The sequence below is a fragment of the Hyperolius riggenbachi genome, chromosome 9 (assembly GCF_040937935.1).
Source record: "Hyperolius riggenbachi isolate aHypRig1 chromosome 9, aHypRig1.pri, whole genome shotgun sequence".
NCBI lineage: Eukaryota > Metazoa > Chordata > Amphibia > Anura > Hyperoliidae > Hyperolius > Hyperolius riggenbachi.
Window position 1 is genome coordinate 220,633,987 of NC_090654.1, and position 20,407 is coordinate 220,654,393.

Consider the following 20,407-nt stretch of genomic DNA (forward strand, 5'->3'; position numbering starts at 1 on the left):
CTAAATAGTTAAATGGGCACTATGGTCAAAAATTGTAATATTTAAAATATGGGCAAACATAAACAAATAAGAGGCAAGTTTTTTTCCAGAGAAAAATGAGCCATACATTTTTTTTCTTCTTTGTCGCTGTCACTTACAGTAAGTAGTAGAAATCTGACATAAGTGACAGGTTTTGGACTAATCCATTGCTTCATAGGGGATTCTCAGCAAAGCTTTTATTCGTTATAAAGATATTCTCTAAAAAGGATTTAAACTATGATGCTGCCCAGCTTCCCTGCTCGCTACACAGTTTTTGGCAGTTGGACAGAGCAACTGCCATTCACTAAGTGCTTTTGAAAAAAAAATAAATCCCTGAGAATCCCCCATGAAGAGATGGACTAGTCCAAAACCTGTTGCTTCTGCCATATTTCTACTACCTACTGTAAATGACAGCAACATAGGAGAAAAGTAATTTATGGCTCATTTTACTCTGGAAAAATGTACTTCTTATTTGTATATGTTTGCACATATTTTAAATTTTAAAATTTTTCGCCTTAGTGCCCCTTTAATTGATTTCCTCCAAAATTGGTTTTAGACTGTGGCAGGGACAAGACAAAGACAAAGACAAATAACATTTATATTGTGCTTTTCTCCTGGCGGACTCAAAGTGCCAGAGCTGCAGCCACTAGGATGCACTCTATAGGCAGTAGCAGTGTTAAGGAGTCTGGCCCAAGGTATCCTTGCTGAATAGGTGCTGGCTTCCTGAACAGGAAGAGCCGAGATTTGAACCCTAGTCTCTTGTGTCAGAGGCAAAGTAACATTTAGAGTGAAATCCTAACTTTGTTTAAAAGAATTGGTATGAGCACTACCCATGTTGATTTGTGATTTAATTTTATAAAAATGATCATTGCCTATCCATCTGAAGCTGACTATTATGTCTAAAAGTGCAAAGGAAAGAATGTTTTTTCCAACCATTATATCAGTATTTTTTTGTGTGATCTCCAAGAAACTGGCACACCCGCCAGAGTTTTTGTTGTTGATAGATTCTGTGGAATTGATGTTATCTACCTCTGCAGGAGAAACCTGAAAAATGTTTGTAAAATATCCTAGTGATGTATACGTTATATATTTTTTCCTCTAGATCCTGGAATTCCTCTGCAGCTGAATTTAAGCAAGGAAATGCCCGCACATTTACACAAATTGAGTGTGCTAGGGCTGAGCAATATGTCCATGACCAGAGAAAAAGAAACGCACAAAGATAACACCACTCAATTTTGAGGTATGGACAATATAACAATCTTTATTATAACATGATGAACAATATTCAAGATGACTCTAGGATTAATTAAATAAAAGCAAATTAAAACCAATGAAAAAAAAAACCCATAAAACTCTTTACCATATCTGTGTACATCAATTGAAAATCACTAAGAGTTCAATACTGAACCGCAAGGGGAATTGACACCAAATTTACTGGATGAAAATGCCTGTGAAATGAAACCATACTTAAAAAAAAATAAAAAAAAAAAATATATATATATATATATATATATATATATATATATATATATATATACATATTACCCAAAGAAAGACTAGATTATCCTGAAAAACAGTACATGTATCACTTTCACGGCATAGGTAATAAAAAAGTTATTGCTGTATCAATAGAAATACAGCTGATATGCCCAATTTGTCAGGAATCTTAAGGGGAAAAAACCCTGGAATGCGAAGTGGTTAAAGGACCTTATTTTTTTTTCACAATTACTGAATCCGGGTCCATTCAATTTGGGGTTCAGTAGTAACCACTTGAGTCTATCAGGACAGATATATCTGTCCAGATAGACTTTGCAGCTCCTGCTGCCTGAGGCCCATACCCCTGCGTGCGCTCTCGCGCCTGCCGTTAGCCCCCCGATTAGTTAATGGGAATATAGTTCCCATTCACCGGTCTAAGTCCCCCGCGGAAAAAACGACGGCCTTTTATCAGGGACCGCAGTCTTTCTGCAAAAAAAAAAGTTTCCTGTCCTATTTCTAGTTCCTGGAAGCGTGATCGTACGCTTTCAGGACTTTTTTAACTGTGGCCATCTTGTAAACTGCACCAACATACATTATTTATTAAATAATTAGCTATTTACCTCCCACACCAAAAATTACCCAAATACATTTTTTTATAAAAAAAAAAATTACACTTAAAAAAAGAAAAACAACATAAATAGTTACCTAAGTGTCTGAACTTTTTAAATATGCATGTCAAGAGAGTATATTATTATATTTTTTTAAATTGTAAGCTTCTAAGTAGTGATAGACGCAAATTGAAAAAATGCACCTTTATTTCTAAATAAAATATCGGCGTCATAAATTGTGACAGGGACAAAATTTAAACGCTGTAATAACCGGGACAAATGGGCAAATAAAATACATGGGTTTTAATTACGGTAGCAAGTATTAATTTCAAACTATAATGTGCAAAATCTGAGAAATAATGACTTTTTTTCCATTTCTTTCTTAATCTTCTTTTTAAAACGGATTTAGAAAAAATAATTCTTAGCAAAATGTACCACCCAAAGAAAGCCTAATTAGTGGCGGAAAAAACAAGATATAGATCAAATAATTGTGATAATTAGTGATAAAGTTATTGGCAAATGAATGGGAGGTTAAAGTTGCTCGGATGCATAAGGTGAACAACACTGTAGGCTGAAGTGGTTAAACTCTAAGTGATTTTCAATTGATTTACACAGATTGTTGGGCTTATGAATTGATATTTAACCTCCTGAGTGGTATGCTGCTCAAGAGGTTTTGCTAGCTTCAGGAGACCCCCAGGATAAATCTATTTAGTGACTGCATTAAATGTTAGCTAGCACTAGGCTATTCCTAGGCTACACCTACTGTATACTAGCTAGCCTAGTGCTAGCTAATATTTAATTCAGCCACTTATCTTTATACTGTAGATTAATGCTGGGGGACTCCTGAGGCTAGTAAAAACTCTCGAGCGGCATGTCTGACACAGTATGGGGCAATACCGCTCAGGAGGTTAAGGTAATGAGAATTTTTGCAGATAGTTTTATGGTTTTTTTTAATTGGTTTTAATTTGCAATTATTTGATTAATCATTTAGTCAATTTAAATATTGTTCATCATTTTATAATAAAGATTGCTATATTGTTAATGCCTCAAAATTGAGTGGTGCTGTTTTTGTGGGTTTCTTTTCCTCTTCAGCTGAAGATTATTTTAAATAAAAAAAAAAAAAAACATATAGGGCCTGATTCACAAAGCGGTGCAAAGTGTTTGCACGCCTGTGAAAAGCCCTTTATCACGCCTAAACTCAGTTTAGGCGTGATAAAATGAAACTCGCGCGAAATCCCGCGCGCAAAGTTTTGCGTGCGCAATCGTGCGACGCACGGTGCAGTGCGCACGATGCGCCCATTAAACCCTATGGGCGCTGCGCGCGGAGTTGCGCGATTGCGTCGCACAAAACTTTGCGTGCGGGACTTTGCGCGCGATAAAGAGCACAAAACGGTGCTAACTCAGTGGTGCAAAGCTTATCACGCCTAAAGTCTTTTAGACGTGATAACTGAGTTATCACCGCTTTGTGAATCAGGCCCATAGTGTTCTTTATATCAGACCATAGCACTCTTTCCTAGGTAAGCTTAAAGTGAACCTTAAGTCAGAAAAAAAAATGAGTTTTACTCACCTGGGGCTTCTACCAGCTCCCTGCAGCAGTCCTGTGCCCTCGCAGCCACTCACTAATCCTCTGGTCCCCCACTGCCAGCTAGTTTCGATTTTGCCGACAGGTCCCTCAGGACTGGCCACGCGTAGCTTTTTCCGCATTCCCGACTGTAATTAGCGCTATTGCGAGCCGCAACGCGTACAAAAATACATGTTGCCACATATCTATGCGTTCGTAATGCGGCAACGCGTATTTTTGTACGCGTTGCGGCCCACAATAGCGTTAATTACAGTCAGGAATGCGGAAAAAGTTACGCGTGGCCAATCCTGTCGGCAAAAACGAAACTAGCTGGCAGCGGGGGACCAGAGGATTAGTGAGTGGCTGTGAGGGCACAGGACTGCTGCAGGGGGCTGGTAGAAGCCCCAGGTGAATAAAACTCATTTTTTTTCTGGCTTAAAGGGAAGGTTCAGGGAGGGTGGGTAAAAAATCAAAATCAATTTCCACTTACCTGGGGCTTCCTCCAGCCCGTGGCAGGCAGGAGGTGCCCTCGCCGCCGCTCCGCAGGCTCCCGGTGGTCTCCGGTGGCGCGCCCGACCTGGCCAGGCCGGCTGCCAGGTCGGGCTCTTCTGCGCTCCAAGTCCTGGTACTTCTGCGTCCCACGCCGGCGCTCTGACGTCATCGGACGTCCTCCGGGCTCTATTGCGCATGCGCAGAACTACTGCGCATGCGCAGTAGAGCCCGGAGGACGTCCGATGACGTCAGAGCGCCAGCGTGGGACGCAGAAGTACCAGGACTTGGAGCGCAGAAGAGCCCGACCTGGCAGCCGGCCTGGCCAGGTCGGGCGCGCCACCGGAGACCACCGGGAGCCTGCGGAGCGGCGGCGAGGGCACCTCCTGCCTGCCACGGGCTGGAGGAAGCCCCAGGTAAGTGGAAATTGATTTTGATTTTTTACCCACCCTCCCTGAACCTTCCCTTTAAGTGTCTCTTTAAATGATAACCAGTTTGTCTGTTGCACTGAGCTGTTTTCTTCTAATCTTAAAGAAAGTAAATATTTATAGTAGGTTATTGTATGAATTGTAAAGAACATGCGCAATAAAATTGTATGCACTTACTCAACCTCGTAGTGGAAACCAAACTACTGCTATTCAGCAGGAGTGACATCACCCAAAGGAACCACATCAATCAACAATTAATGGTGTCATCACTCAGTAGGTAAAGTGAAAAATGTGCCAACTTTTATTAGTACAAAAGGTGATACTCTAAATACATAAAACCATTTAACATAAGCGGAGCGCTCCTTAAGCTAGCCACTAACGGTCCAATTTTTAGCGAAAAATCGTTAGAGTGTTCAGAAATTCTTATCGGATTGGTTGTAAATAATCTCCATTGGTGGACACAATCGATTATGAACGAGTGAAAAAAAATGTCGCCCGAATGAATTTTCGTCGAACGAAAATTTGGATTTTCTTGGTGGTTGTGATAGATAGGAAGCAAAGATTGGCTAGTTGATGGTGTAGTGAACGATTTTTCGTCCGATCAGAACTTCTGATCGCTTGAACGATTTTTCGCTAGAAATTAGTGGCCACCTTAACATACACACAAATTGCCCATCCACAACTCACACTCATCCACACATTGGTACCGGTACCACACAATCCGGATTAATGCATGTGGGGGGGGGGGGGGAGAGGAATAATGTTGAGGCAATCTGTCCGCATGTTGTCTAAGCAAATGTAGCCATTTGTATGTACTGGGAGGAGACTGTTAAGGTAGCATTAAACTATCCAACTTCACCTGTATCTCTGCAGGACTCACGGACACTTGTGTTCTTACCACCCAGGCTTCAATGATATTCACAGCTCCACGCAAAATTTCCTCTCTGAGTCTCTACCCTCCAAGTGGGGGGACTCACTGATCCAGTAAGTCGCGCTGTCAGTGTGCACGCTGGGTCCACCAAAGTTTAATCACAGGCTGGCAAAGACTTGGAGCGCTCCACAGTTTGCATGGAATGTAGCCTCGCCCACCTACGCGTTGCGCCCGCCCTACAGCGCCACTTACTGGATCAGCGAGTCTCCCCACTTGGAGGGTAGAGACTCAGAGAGGATCTTTTGCGTGGAGCTGTGAATATCGCTGAAGCCTGGGTGGTAAGAACACAAGTGTCCGTGAGTCCTGCAGAGATACAGGTGAAGTTGGATACATGTAGTTTATTGCTACCTTAATGGTCTCCTCCCAGTACATACAAACGGCTACATTTGCTTAGACAACATGCGGACAGATTGCCTCAACATTATTCCTCCTCTCCCCCCACTTGCATTAATCCGGATTGTGTGGTACCGGTACCAATGTGTGGGTGAGTGTGAGTTGTGGATGGGCAATTTGTGTGTATGTAAGGAGCGCTCCGCTTATTTTAAATGGTTTTATGTATTTAGCGTATCACCTTTTGTACTAATAAAAGTTGGCAAATTTTTCACTTTACCTACTGAGTGACGACACCATTAATTAATTGTTGATTGATGGATTGTAAAGAACACTGGTGTACACACGTACAACGATTGTTACTCCCAGAGATTGACAGAGCTCAATCCCTCAGTGACAGTATGGGGCTGAGGGCTGTGCAGATGCTACAGCCTAGCAATGCATTCTGTTACTCTGGAAGGGGTAGGAGTGGCTTCTGCCAGCTTGGTAAGGAGGGGAAGAACGCATTCAGCCAAGATGATCAAGGACTCCAATTTTTTCCATGATGTATTGTGGGGGGGGGGGGGGCTGTAAACATGCTAAATTCTTGGCAGAGATGGCCCCAAGTGGTTAATGTGTCTGTAAAGCCCGAAACTGTTGCTTGAGGGATCGAGTCCTGATCCCTGCAGGTGACAGTCCTCGTATGTGTACCCGTACGGCCTTAATAGAGTGAGCCATATAAACATTAAATAAAAACGGTTTTACCAACATGTAGATGAATCAGTAAGTTCCCATATCTCAACAATGACACGTTGCTTTGACATATTAATTGGACTGGAAGCTCAAGAAAAATATATTTTAGCTCTGGATAGTATGATAAGGGGATACAAACTTTTTGGGAATGTAATTGATGTTCTCTGGCTGCTTCTGAGAGAATTTCCTCTTTTGGTGAACAGAAAGTGAGGATGTTTCTCCAAGAGTGACAGAGAAAAAAATCGACGATAGTCAGTGAGGGCAAGTGAGTGATTAGAACAGATCACTGTTATACAGATCACTGTTCTACGATCATACTGAGCAGAAGCGGCATTGTGACTTGCGCTGTACGTACCATCGGATTCGTAGATAAGGAGCCTGTAGGCTGAGCTTGTATGTCCTAGTGGGGTTCTCTTGTTGCTATGGGTTGCTCCTGTGGGAGCTGTAGAGGATGTTAGAGCAATCCATCTTCACTTCTACAGCCCCATAGGTGCTCTTGTTTTTTTTTCTAACTGCTTCAGATTTCCTCCTCTGTGGCCTAATGAGCTCTGCCAAAGTCTGTGAGTAAGTAGATTTTGCAACGAACATTATTACCCATTAATAAGATATTTGTGACTTTTTATTTTTCATATGTATGTATTAGCAGCTTTTACTTATATTTATTTACTATGTAAAACATTTTTTATTTACCATACTTTTTGGATAATTTTGGAATAATACCCTTTTAACCTCTTGACGACCGCAAAAAAGTTACTTGCTGATTGAATAAAAGTAACTTTAAGTCAAAATTTGCCAGTGACTAGGCGATTTTTTTACAGTTCAGCACTCTGCAGCTTTAACGATTTATTGCTCAGTTATACAACTTACCACCAAAATGGATTTTACCTTATTTTCTTGCCACTAATGGAGGATTTTTTTGTTGGCCTCTGATTGCTGCTGCGATTTTTATTTATTTTTTAATTAATTTTAAAAGATATTTTTTGAAGTAAAAAATCCTTCCCCCCCCCCCCCTCCTCTCCCTCCCTCTCCTCTGAATTGGCCCTGACTGCTCTCTGTATACAAAATTCCACTCTCATAGGCATCAGCCATCAGCCTATGAGAGGGATTAGATTGTGAGCCAATCAGAGGGACAGCTAAGTGACTGAGCTGTCCCCTGTACACAGTGCTGAGTTAGATTGCATCGCTGTACAAATATCTATTAGCTTTTTTTTTTATTACATTGCAGCCTGCCAGCTCTGATCGCGGCTGGCAGGCTGCTAACAGATCCCCGCTCTGGTTACGAGCGCATTCCCTGCTAATCCCCGCCTCCAGGACTTGACACCAATCGGCGTTAGGCAGTGTTGGGGGTGCTACCTTCCCACCACCTATCGGTTAGACTGCAGTCAGGAAGAAGTGAAATACTTTTTAAAAAACAGAATTTGATTAAATTACTGTTTTGTAATCTTTATAATTCAGTTTGTATTAACACTACAGCTGGGATACTGACATCCACGTTGCAAGCCATGCACACAAGTTATCTAACTCTTTGTTGTATGGCAAAGTACACGGAGTCATATTTTCATTTTTTTGCTGATCACTGTTTACATTTACATTTTTATGTAGGACAATTTAGTAAACAAGCCCCTTGGAGACTTTGTGTGAGCAACGTATTTACAAAAACAAACTTTTTAGTTATTGGCTCATGTAAGGACATGAATGCTGAGGATTGTGTAAACTTCCAGAAACAATTATGCAACTTCATTGCTTTTGCTCCTCAGACCCCTTTCATATATCCCTACATTGCGTTGCCATACGTTAATGTTGCAAGGGCAATAAAAGTTTATCGTGACTTTCCTACTCACACGATTTGTCGCACTGCACCGGAAGTAGTCAAATCGCTGCAGTCATGTCAGAAAGTGATCTGTGCTTTACCGAATGATCCGTGCCCGCCGCAAAAAAATATGCAGTGGTGCAAGTCTCTTGCAATGCAGAAAGAGTAAACAGCGGAGTGCGACCTGGGGTGCACTCCGAATTTCCAGTGCTATGCTTCTTGTCCAACAGGAAGTATGTCACTGAATGCGGGCGGGCCTGTGCATATGACCCTGTCAACGCACTCTGCCGCAAGGTCATATAAAGAATGGTTTTGTGCAGTGCAGTGATATGGTAAGCTCCCCTGTCGTGGGATCATCGCACTGCATATGTATAAATGCAGCCTAAATGACAGAAGTGACCGAATGTCACCATATATATTTCACATCAGTGCAATGACACACTACTAGTTTGTTCAAGTTGAGTGAATTAAAGTGTCAGGCAGGACAGTGGAAATACACTATGTTGCCAAAAGTATTGGAATGCTTACCTTAGAACATACAAACTTTAATGGCATCCAATTCTTAATCCATTGGCTTTAAAGGGGCACTATGGCGAAACATTGTAAAATGTAAAATATGTGCAAACGTAGACAAATAAGAAGTACGTTTTTTCCACAGTAAAATGAGCCATAAATTACTTTTCTCCTATGTTGCCGTCACTTACAGTAAGTAGTAGAAATCTGACAGAAGTGACAAGTTTTGGACTAGTCCAGGCTTTTATTCTTTACTAGTCTGCCTAAGCCCGTTTAAAAACGGGCTCTAGGTAGTTAAATTACTGCCGCACTCCGAGCGCGTGCCCACCGCGCGCATCCGCCTGCTGCGGGCGCGCCCACCCATCGCACGCACCCGCCCGCCACGCACACGGCTGCCCTGCTCCTTAGCCTGACCTCCCGCCTCAAAGGCTTTCTGTACTGTGAACATGCGCAGTACAAAAAAGCGACGGACGGACGGACAGACAGGGTGAGTGGATGACGCAGGGACAGTTAGGTTTTATTGTATACGATAAAGATATTCTCTAAAAAGGATTTAAACAATGATGCTGGCCAGCTTCCCTGCTCGCTACACAGTTTTTTGGCAGTTGGACAGAGCAACTGCCATTTACTAACTGCTTTTGAAAATAAATAAATCCCTGAGAATCCCTTATGAAGAGATGGACTAGTCCAAAACCTGTCGCTTCTGTTAGATTTCTACTACCTACTGTAAGTGACAGCAACATAGGAGAAAAGTAATTTATGGCTCATTTTACTCTGGACAAAACTTACTTCTTATTTGTATATGTTGGCACATATTTTACATTTTACAATTGTTTGCCATAGTGCCCTTTTAATATGGAGTTGGCCCATTCTTTGCAGAGGTCCCCGATCTAACACAAAACATTAGCTTAAGAAGAAATTACAGGAGACACCCCTACAACTTTTATCATCTACTCATGACTGCAAGACCTTCTGACAGTGAGTCAGGGTATCAGCAATTTATATGTTCATACATCATGATGTGGTCAACTTTACCTAAATCTTAGTTCTGATTCTACCCATTGGGTTGCTTGGTCACTTAAAATATTTGTTGGAAAAGCTTGTGTTTAGCAAATTTGAGGTGATCAGATTTTAAACCTATGAGGAGGCCTACCAGATTTGAGACCAAGTGGTGCACTCCATCCCACATAGCTGCAACTTTTGGATAAGTCAAGCAAACATGTCAATGGCTTACAAGGGTTGAATGTATGTAATTTTTAAGAGGTGACAACTTATACCCTGTGCAGAAGGGATACCTCCAGACCTGAAGCCTGAAAACTGCCCTTTGAAAGAGCCAGAAGACAATGCAATCCCTCCTCTGTTGTGAGGGAGGATCGGCTATCCAACTCCCAATCCACCATGTACATTTGTTTGTATCCTGATGGAGGTTGGTTCTGTACAGAATATAATAGTGAACGTACACCATTATGTGTCGGGTCTGAGGAACAGATTTCTTTAAACTTAGTCTTTTATAGTTCTTGAAATGGCCTGGTGAAAGCTTTTGTAAAATAATGTATCTGATAGGTACTGAAGGTTTGCACTGATGAGTAGACAACATTTCATCACCTGTTAAAGAGTGGGAGTTTTATTGCTCAATAACAGGTTATATAAAGTGGTGGCACTAGCCAATCTGTATCAAGGAACAAAGGCCATCAGAGGAGTCTTGGGTTCCAAACAGTTCAGTCATAAGGGAGTTAAGAGATAGAAGGCTAAACTTAAAAAGACACTGTAACATCAAAAAGTTCCCCTGGGGGGTACTCACCTTTGGAGGGGGAAGCCTCAGGGTCCCAATGAGGCTTCCCACGCCTTCCTCTGTCCCACGGGGGTCTCGCTGCAGCCCTCCGAACAGCGGCACGACAGATCCGACAGCCTGTCCTTTTTTATACCTTTCCAGGCTCCAGCGAGGGTGCTGTGTCGGCTTTCGGCTCCGAAGTAGACGGAAATACCCGATCTCAGTCGGGTCCGATCTACTGCGCAGGCGCCAGAGACTTGCGCCTGCGCAGTAGAGCAGACCCGACGGCGATCGGGTATTTCCACCTATTTCGGAGCCAAGAGCTGCCACAGCGCCTGAGCAGGAGCCAGGAAGGTAAATATTTACATCGCCTCTGTTCGGAGGGCTGCAGTGAGACCCCCGAGGGACGGAGGATGGCGTGGGAAGCCTCATTGGGACACTGAGGCTTCCCCCTCCTGAAGTGAGTACCCCCCAGGGGAACTTTTTGATGTTACAGGTTTTCTTTAAAGTGTACCGAAGGCAGAATGCTGATATAAAATAAAATATACTACCTGCTCCATGTTGCCTCACAGACACATCTGCGCCATTTTAGGCTGCTCTCCATGGCCCCCTTCATCCTCCACGATCAACCAAAGAAATCCAAGATGGCCATGACCCAGAATTAGGCCCTGATAGGAGGAAGCTGAGCGAGACAGTGGAGTCAGCTTAGGTAGTCGGGGAAGGGCATCTTTTCATAGAAGGGCACTACTGCATTATGCCCACACCAGCGTTAGGTACGCCCCTTCCCTTATTACACTACCGACAAACTGCCTGTTGCTAGATTCGGAGGGAGGAGGCAGGGGTACAGTAGAAGCCGGGGGTGGGACAGGCATGGGTATAAAGAGGACACAGAGGCATGTCACTGAGCAGAGAACATACCTCTGTTTCCCATTAGATATGTACAATCTGCCTCAGGTGCACTTTAAAGGACAGCTGACCTGAAAGGGATGTGGAGGCTGCCATATTTATTTTCTTTTAAACAGTACCAGTTGACTGGCAGTCCTGCTGATCTCCATGTGCTTGGAAGAACAAAGAGAAATCGAGAGCCCGATATGGTGTAGTATTGTTAAGTTGGTTGTGGTTAAAAGCAAAATATTTAGATATACTCACAAACATGGGCCACCCATAGGCAACCACTTCAAGTGCAGGTGGGGAGTATTAGAACCTGACCCCACTCAGGTTTTTAAGATGTCGCTCTCTGTAGATAGGAAACGGGGTAGCACCCCTCCACCGAGGGTGGACTCAAGATTTCAGCAAGGCTTGGTGTACAGAGGCGCCAGAGTAGAATAAAAACGTTTAAAAACCGTCTAAAAGAGGGGGATGTTCAGGTGGACTTACCTCCCTCAAAAATATAAAACTCAATTGAGTCACAATATATCAATACAAAAATATTTTATTGAACTCCACTTAGTGCAACGCGTTTCGCAGGTGTGGTCCCGCTTCATCAGGCAAACAGGAGTATAACTCAATGGGTCTAGATGCAGAAGTGAGCGCCTCTTCTGCATCTAGACCCATTGAGTTATACTCCTGTTTGCCTGATGAAGCGGGACCACACCTGCGAAACGCGTTGCACTAAGTGGAGTTCAATAAAATATTTTTGTATTGATATATTGTGACTCAATTGAGTTTTATATTTTTGAGGGAGGTAAGTCCACCTGAACATCCCCCTCTTTTAGACGGTTTTTAAACGTTTTTATTCTACTCTGGCGCCTCTGTACACCAAGCCTTGCTGATCTCCATGCTTGTTCAGGGGCTATGACTAAAAATATTAAAGGCAGAGGGACAGCAGGGTAGCCAGGCAACAAGGAAACAAATATGGCAGCCTTCATATTCTTCTTAGGATCAGTTGTCCTTTAAAGGGAACCTGAAGTGAGAAGTATATGGAGGCTGCCATATTTATTTCCTTTGGCTGCAGTAGTGTCTGAATCACACCAGAAACAAGCATGCAGCTAATCTTGTCAGATTTGACAAAAATGTCAGAAACACCTGATCTGCTGCATGCTTGTTCAGGGTCTATGACTAAAAGTATTAGAGGCAGAGGATCAGCAGGACAGCCATGCAACTGGTTTTCCTTAATTTGAAATAAATATGGCAGCCTCCATATCCCTCTCACTTCATTTGTCCTTAAAGGGACACTTAAGTCAAACAAAAAAAATGAGTTTTAATCACCTGGGGCTTCCAATAGCCCGCTGCAGCTGTCCGGTGCCCTCGCCATCTCCCTCCGATCCTCCTGGCCCCGCCGGCAGCCACTTCCTGTTTCAGTGACAGAAGCTGACAGGCTGGGGACGCGAGTGATTCTTCGCGTTCCTGCCCACAATAGCGCCATCTATACTGCTATAGCATATATCATATACCATATAGCAGCATAGAGGGTGCTAATGTGTCTGGGAACGCGAAGAATTACTCGCGTCCCCAGCCTGTCAGCTCCTGTCACCGAAACAGGAAGTGGCTGCTGGCGGGGCCAGGAGGATCGAAGGGAGACGGCGAGGGCACTGGACAGCTGCAGGGGGCTATTGGAAGCCCTAGGTGAGTAAAACTCATTTTTTTTTGTTTGACTTAAGTGTCCCTTTAAGGCTTCTTTCCCACCAGGACGTTGCGTTTTAGGGGACGTTATGGTCGCATAACGTTCCCCTAACGCAACGCCTGGTGGTGCTGGATGTGGACTTCAGACTGAGCCGCATTGTGCAGCTCACTCTCGCGTCCGTGATGCCGTGATGCGTACTCTTGGACGCATGCGGCATCACGTGGTCCCGCCAGCCAATCGCCGCACAGAGCGGCCGCTCCAGGAAGTAAACACTGCACGTCACACCGTGCAGTGAATATTAATTAGCCATGTGCCTGGCCGCTCTCCCCTCTTCCCCAACATTACTGAGCATGTGCAAGCAGTCTAACGCGGCTTAGCCGCGTATAAAGTACTGCATACAGTACGTTATCTTGAGGTGCAGTGTTACAATGTAACGCAACGTGGGCACTGTGAACAGCCCATTGATTTTTCATTACTGTGAGTTGGGCTGCGTTACAGGCTGCTCTAACGTGCGCCTGTAACGTCCCACTGTGAAAGCAGCCTTAAATCAAAATTGTATCCATACAGATAAGGTAAGGACCTATTTTATTCTTGTGGGGGCCTCTGTGTCTAATAGAAGGTAAATTCTCATGTCAGCAGTTTTATCTATGACAATTCTCATGATAGATGTTAGTAACTTTATCAGTTCAGTCAGAATTTAGCCAATTTGTGCTACTGGAGATCTTTGAGCAGTTCATTTGTGACTGGTTGTTACCAGTAGATTCCTGTAACTATTTGTGGTATAATTTTCAATGGGGTTTGCTTTATCACTCATAAATTGTCATCTTTTGCAGTGAAGACATTTAGTGGCCCCTGTACATAGGTGGTCCTGCTTGGTCTGCCCACCACAGGTGCTCATGTTCCTTGTGTTGTGTCTGCTCATTCAGACTTGTGTTTGTGCAATGACAAATGAAGCTCAGAGTCACTGGCCGACCGCACCTGGCATTAGCAGGCAGCCTCTTCTACCACAATATTATTCAGACCTAACCTTGTTTATCTTCTGAGATCAGATGGGATCAGCAATCTCAGGTTAACACCACTTTCATAATCCATCATTTTCAAGAAGATTCTTAAGGGCTTCTTTCTTCTCTTTGTGCTCTTCCCAATCTCACATTTATTTGGACTGTGTGGCTTGGAATTCTTTTCAAAGAAGCTTTAAGGTGTTAAAAGGGGATTGTAATACATTTCACTCTCTGTGCCACTTCAAGGGAAGGATGAGGTGGGGGTGAGCCATGTATGGCATATCGGTAACATTTAGAGTGTTAGACACAAAATCTTTACACATTGTACAACTACGTACCAGATCAGTTTCATATTTAATTGACATATGTACCGAGTGCATTCCCAAGGTATTTCCACCTTTCACATTTCGGTATATTGCAGCCTCATACTAAACTTAGTAGCTAATTAGGAAGTAGAGTGAGGCTCTTCAGAGAAGGGCGGATGTCGCATGGAACGCGGAATAGGTGAGCTCACATTCCCTGGCCACGGCTGTCATTGCTGTAGAGGAGAGCGCTGAAGGGGAGCTCGAGGTGAAGCAGTGCAGGGACGCCGCGGCGCGCTGTGTGTTCTTCCCCAGGGCACCTATAACTGGCTAACCTACACTAAGGGCACCTATAACTGGCTAACCTACACTAAAGGCACCTATAACTGGCTAACCTACACTGAGGGCACCTATAACTGGCTAACCTACACTAAAGGCACCTATAACTGGCTAACCTACACTGAGGGCACCTATAACTGGCTAACCTACACTAAGGGCACCTATAACTGGCTAACCTACACTAAAGTCACCTATAACTGGCTAACCTACACTGAGGGCACCTATAACTGGCTAACCTACACTAAGGGCACCTATAACTGGCTAACCTACACTGAGGGCACCTATAGCTGGCTACCTATACGTTAAGGGTTTTTTTTTGGGGGGGGCATACAAAGTTCACAGGGGGGCCCAGTGATTTCTAGTTACGCCCCTGCAGAAAGTGTCAGAGAATGTCAGTTTCTAATCACTGTTTTGTTTGTAAGAGACAGGGGAAAATCTACTAAAACCAGTGCAAGGAAAACTGAAGCAGAACTGGCGCAAAAATGGAGATGTGCAGCTATTCTGATTGGCCACACTGTGCTTTTTTACACCAGACTTGCTCCAATACCCCTTGCACTGGATTTGATTCATCTGTCCCACTGAACTCAGTCCACTCCACCCTAATCTAAACAGAAAATGGCTATAAATATTGAAAAATAGCTTTTCACATCATCATCAAGTGGTCTATCTGCTGAGATAAAGGACAGATGATCCAAATCACTTTTGGCTCGAGTCAATCCACTTTTGCTTCTAGGTTTTATCCTAGGAGATAATTTTTCATCTTAGGTTTAAAACAACTTTTGCATTCTGCAATTGAAAAAGACGTATGTGTCATTGAGCCACCGGTGAGCGGGGTGTAGGGTGAGGCAAATGACGGCTTGCCCTTCTGCCGCTGAAATACCCGTGACATTAAATACGATTTCCCCACCGAGTCGTCATAATTTGGAGAGAGATTTAACTTGGAGTCCAGTGATCACTGGAACACCAAATTACCCTTCCGCGCCTGCGCAGTATAACATTACTGCTATGGGATGCCTAGTTTTAGCACTGAGCGCCATGTGACGAAACAACCTACTTCATCGGAAATGTACCAAAAAGTAGGTGAAAAAAATCTGATAAATTAGTCTGAGTATTTTCTCGCTTGCCAGTGGCTTAAAAGGCGTTTTATTGATGAGGACATATCAGCTAGGAGAAAATTTAGCAGGGAAAGTGAATTGAATTAGGGCCCAATGTGTTTTTAGAATGCTGATTGTATTAAAAAAAAATTGTGCAAGGTTTGCTTTACAGAGGAACTCCAGTGAAAATAATGTAATAAAAAAAGTGCTTCATTTTTACAATAATTATGTATAAATGATTTAGTCAGTGTTTGCTCATTGTAAAATCTTTCCTCTCCCCGATTTACATTCTGACATTTATTACATGGTGACATTTTTACTGTGGGCAGGTTATGTAGCTGCTGTTAGCTGTTTTGGCTGTTAGAGACAGCTGTAAACAGCTAATTCCTGTCTGTGAACATTGTTACATTGTGGCAGTTTGCCCAGAGTACCGCGGTACTCAGAGCTTCTTGTGGGAGGGGTTTCAGCACAAAATCAGTCACACAGCACCCCCTGATGGTCTGTTTGTGAAAATCATTATATTTCTCATGTAAAAGGGGGTATCAGCTACTGATTGGGATAAAGTTCAATTCTTGGTTGGAGTTTCTCTTTAAGTACCCCTTTCCTTAGTTAACAGTGAGGTTGCAGGAAATACATTTCATTGCCAGCAATTGCTGCTGTATAATACTACATCGGTGACAAATAGATTTTGAATTGATTAACTTTATTCACATAACCTATTCACACATAACATATTCAGTGTAAGAAAAAAAGTAAAATTGCCTTAACTTGCACCTTTAAATAATTATCCATCTGTTTAAAAAAATGAAGTCTTGATAATACGGCTGAGTGCTTTCATGTTAGTGGGAGTGTGACTGCTACTTTAAACGACATCCTAACGCCTTCAGTAGGTAAAAGCTATTTAATTCAAGGGCACGGCCCCGCAGTGCGTTACCACGGCAAGCTTGTTAGTTTAGTAGTGGGAGAACATTTCCTGCTGACAGATCTGCGACATCTGAGCAGAAATGTGGAAAAAACCTGCAGGCCAGCGACAGTCTTATTGCAGAGAGTGTGTGCGTTCTGTCTTTTTTTTTTTTTTTTTGCCTTTATTTAATTTAGCATTTGGGGGTCCTGCGGACACATACATCTACATTTTAGCGAGCTTCCTGGTGCAGGGGCTTGCTGTCATTTGTAAAATATTCTGGCCAATTAGCTAATAGAGTGCTCAGGTTTCTTGTGTTTTGATACAGTAATACTAAGTACATTGTAAAGGCCAATTACACAAATCATCCCCATATGCTGAAGCCAGAGTCTCGTTATGGACTGTATTTATGAATCCTGTGTGAGGAAATGTGCCCACAGGCAATTTGGACCATGTGCGAAAACAGAGCCAATGGGATTGTCGGGGAAGAATCGTGGCAGCCCACGGAAATCCTCCCGCGTCGCTCTGCAAGGAGCCCATTGTGCTGGGTGCCAGGTTGCTGATTAAAGGCACATTACCCAGAATCCTCTTAAACCCACGTAGCAAATAACATCTCCCCCACCGACACACAGGCAGGAAAACACAGCATTAGCAGAACACCTCAAACAGACGAAAAACATCTTAACAGCCGTATTGCTCCCAGTAGAAAGTACATGTTGGTGCAATGAGGAAAGCTATTTTTCTTCCCTATAAGAAGGTCAGGATTAATGTTAGGGCAAAGGCGTGCTAAGCTTTAAGCTGCATTCATATAGCAGGTATACTTCATTGTACATTACAGGTGCAGGCAAAAATACTGCTCCCAGATGAAGAATCATTTTTATTGCATTGAGAGGTGTCATTCTTGCCTTTGGCAACGCCTGGGTAAATACCATCGTTTTTTTTTTTTTTTTTTTTATCTCAGTATAGTTTACCCACCTGTGAACATTATTTTTACCAGTCGTGCTTCCTTGCTGGAGGCTTCAATGTAAATCTCACACCACTACTTAACGTTGGCAGAACTCCACCCAGCTGTGGTTGCATGGTTATCTTCCTGAGCTTGCAAAGCTTTCTATAGCTGTAATTAAAGGATGATGGGTTCTGGGGAAAGATCCGATGCCAGAATTTCGAATGCTGAATAGAAGTGTCTGCTTTTACCTTGCTCACTGTATTACATGTGTCATTGCCTATCTAGGATGCAAGACTGGAGTTCCTACGGAAGTTTGCAATTGGTCTGGCCTCCGGGACGTTAGCATCCGTCATTAACATCCCATTTGATGTGGCCAAAAGTCGTATTCAGGGGCCGCAGCCAGAGCCTGGAGTGATTAAGTATCGCAGCTGTTGGAAGACGATTGTTACCGTTTACAAGGAAGAAGGGTATATATACATTTCTGTATCTCTGCCTCTGATTCCAAAGCTTTCCATCTCTGCATTGTTCTTAAAGTGACACTAAAGCGAAAAAAAAACACTTATGATATAATGAATTGTATGTGTAGTATGGATAATTAATATAACATTAGTACCAAAGAAAGAGTCTAATTTTTATTTTGTTATATAATTTTTTTTTATTATAACATTGATCATTCTGTAATATTTGCAGTTTGCAAACTACACTCTGCATTTTAAACTATAAAACAAAGCTTGGCTAATGACCCTTTACATTTTCCTGCAGTAAAACCTTATCTGAATTTTTTTTTCACTGTTTCTTTGATGTATCAGTGCTTCAGAAAACTGCACGTTGGGTCGGAGAGCTCGGGGAAGCTCTTTTGCATAGATAACATCTAAAGTTTATTGACTCTTCTTGTCCTGGAATACAATATAAAACTCATATCTGTGCTACTAATGTTCTATTTCTTAGCTGTACTACACCTACAATTTATTATCTCATAATTTTATTTTAACTGCAGATTCCCTTTAACTGCATTCCTTTTCAATTTTCTATTACTTATTTTTTTTTACATCAAAGGACTAGGGATATTCCACTTCTGTTGATTAAGCAGCCCCCTCAATTCAGATCTATATATTAAAAATTGATAAAAATCATAAAATTAAGAATTTTGCAAACATTATTTCAGATTTACTCTTTTCGTTGTACCAGCAGTGACAGCTTTAGTCGAGCCACAGGATTGGTAAAAGCACAATGCTTACTGAGTGTGTCAGTTTGCCAATTAGTGCAGGTGAATGAGTCGGAGTTGCAATGCTTTCTACTCCGTGCAGCTCTGTACTTATGCAGGAGTAAGGGAGCTACAGGGATTTTTTTAGAAACATACTGAAATTTACTGGGAAAAAAAATGACTGAAACAGTGAGCTTACAGGACATTTCAGACATTTTTGCAAACTAAAATAAATACTGTTCAAACCTGGACTATGATACAATGGGTGGAGAAGGATATTTTAAATGCATACCTTAAGTGGGAATTGAAATTAAAATAAGATACTTTGGCAGTGTACCAGATGATACATCCAGCAATTAGTAACTTACCTCAGTAGAGGGAAGCTTATGTATAGACCACAGCATATTATCGTGTGGCTCACCGTTCCAGCGCTGCGTCCCTCTATGCATATTTATCAAGGGCTTTCATAGCCATGCTTGTATATGAGCACACGAGAGTACACTCCATGCATGCTCTGTAGCAGAAAGCCGCTTTTTCCTCTCTACATGAGCGGCTTTGTGGCACTGGGCATACAGTATGTGCATTTGCATTACGGTTGTGCCTATACATGAAAGAAAGAACATCCATGGAGGTGAAGAGGATCCGGCCAGCAGCGGTGGGATTGTGGAGGATCCGGGGCTTCCCACTTCTTAGGTAAGTATCTAACTAAAACGTTTCCTCCTCACAGGTTTACAATAAAACACATGACAAGGAAGAAAAAATGTGTTTAAACATAAGTTTCTATAACTGATCTAACTTATGTAACCTCTAAGGAAGTCAATAACTTCATAAAAGTTTGTCCTTCATCTTCAGCGGCTGTGAAACTGGTGGTACCATCTGATCATCCTTCCCAACAAAAGCCAGCATCTTCTTCCTGTCACAGGATTGCTGCCCGCTGATGACTGGTTCATTATAAAGAGATGATCAGATCTGATCAGTAGAAATCTCTCTGTCTTGCAATAGCTTACTGAGACTGGAAAACTGTTCCTAACCACTGCGGGGCATGTGCATAAGGACTGGTTCACATGGACGTTAAATGTGGTGGTTGCAGTGTTCATTATTCAAGAGCTGTTCAATCAAATGGATGATAGTGTTTGTTAACCACTTCCTGCATAATGGACATATACTGTATGAATGCCCTATTTGTGCACTAATTAGTGCAGTTAGGATATTTAATTTTGTTCAAAAACATCCATTCTGCCAAAACACACATGCAGGCACACTAGCCTTTTTTAACCCCTTCAATGCATGGCACAAAGTGGGTAAAATACAGTACTGCTTTTCCCATCATTCGCATAAACGTAATGCTCGATCCTGTCATCTCTTCCTGGAAGCTACATTTGGCACTTCC

General features: G+C 42.6%; 1 protein-coding gene across 1 annotated transcript in view; it reads left to right on the top strand.

Moving 5' to 3' along the window:
• The window catches only part of SLC25A21 (solute carrier family 25 member 21), a 485,336-nt gene that overhangs the window by 450,886 nt on the left and 14,043 nt on the right, over positions 1 to 20,407 (top strand). The window contains exon 9 of the mRNA XM_068251900.1: positions 18,099 to 18,280. Coding sequence (XP_068108001.1) covers positions 18,099 to 18,280 — 182 coding nt within the window. The remainder of the gene's footprint in view (positions 1 to 18,098; positions 18,281 to 20,407) is intronic.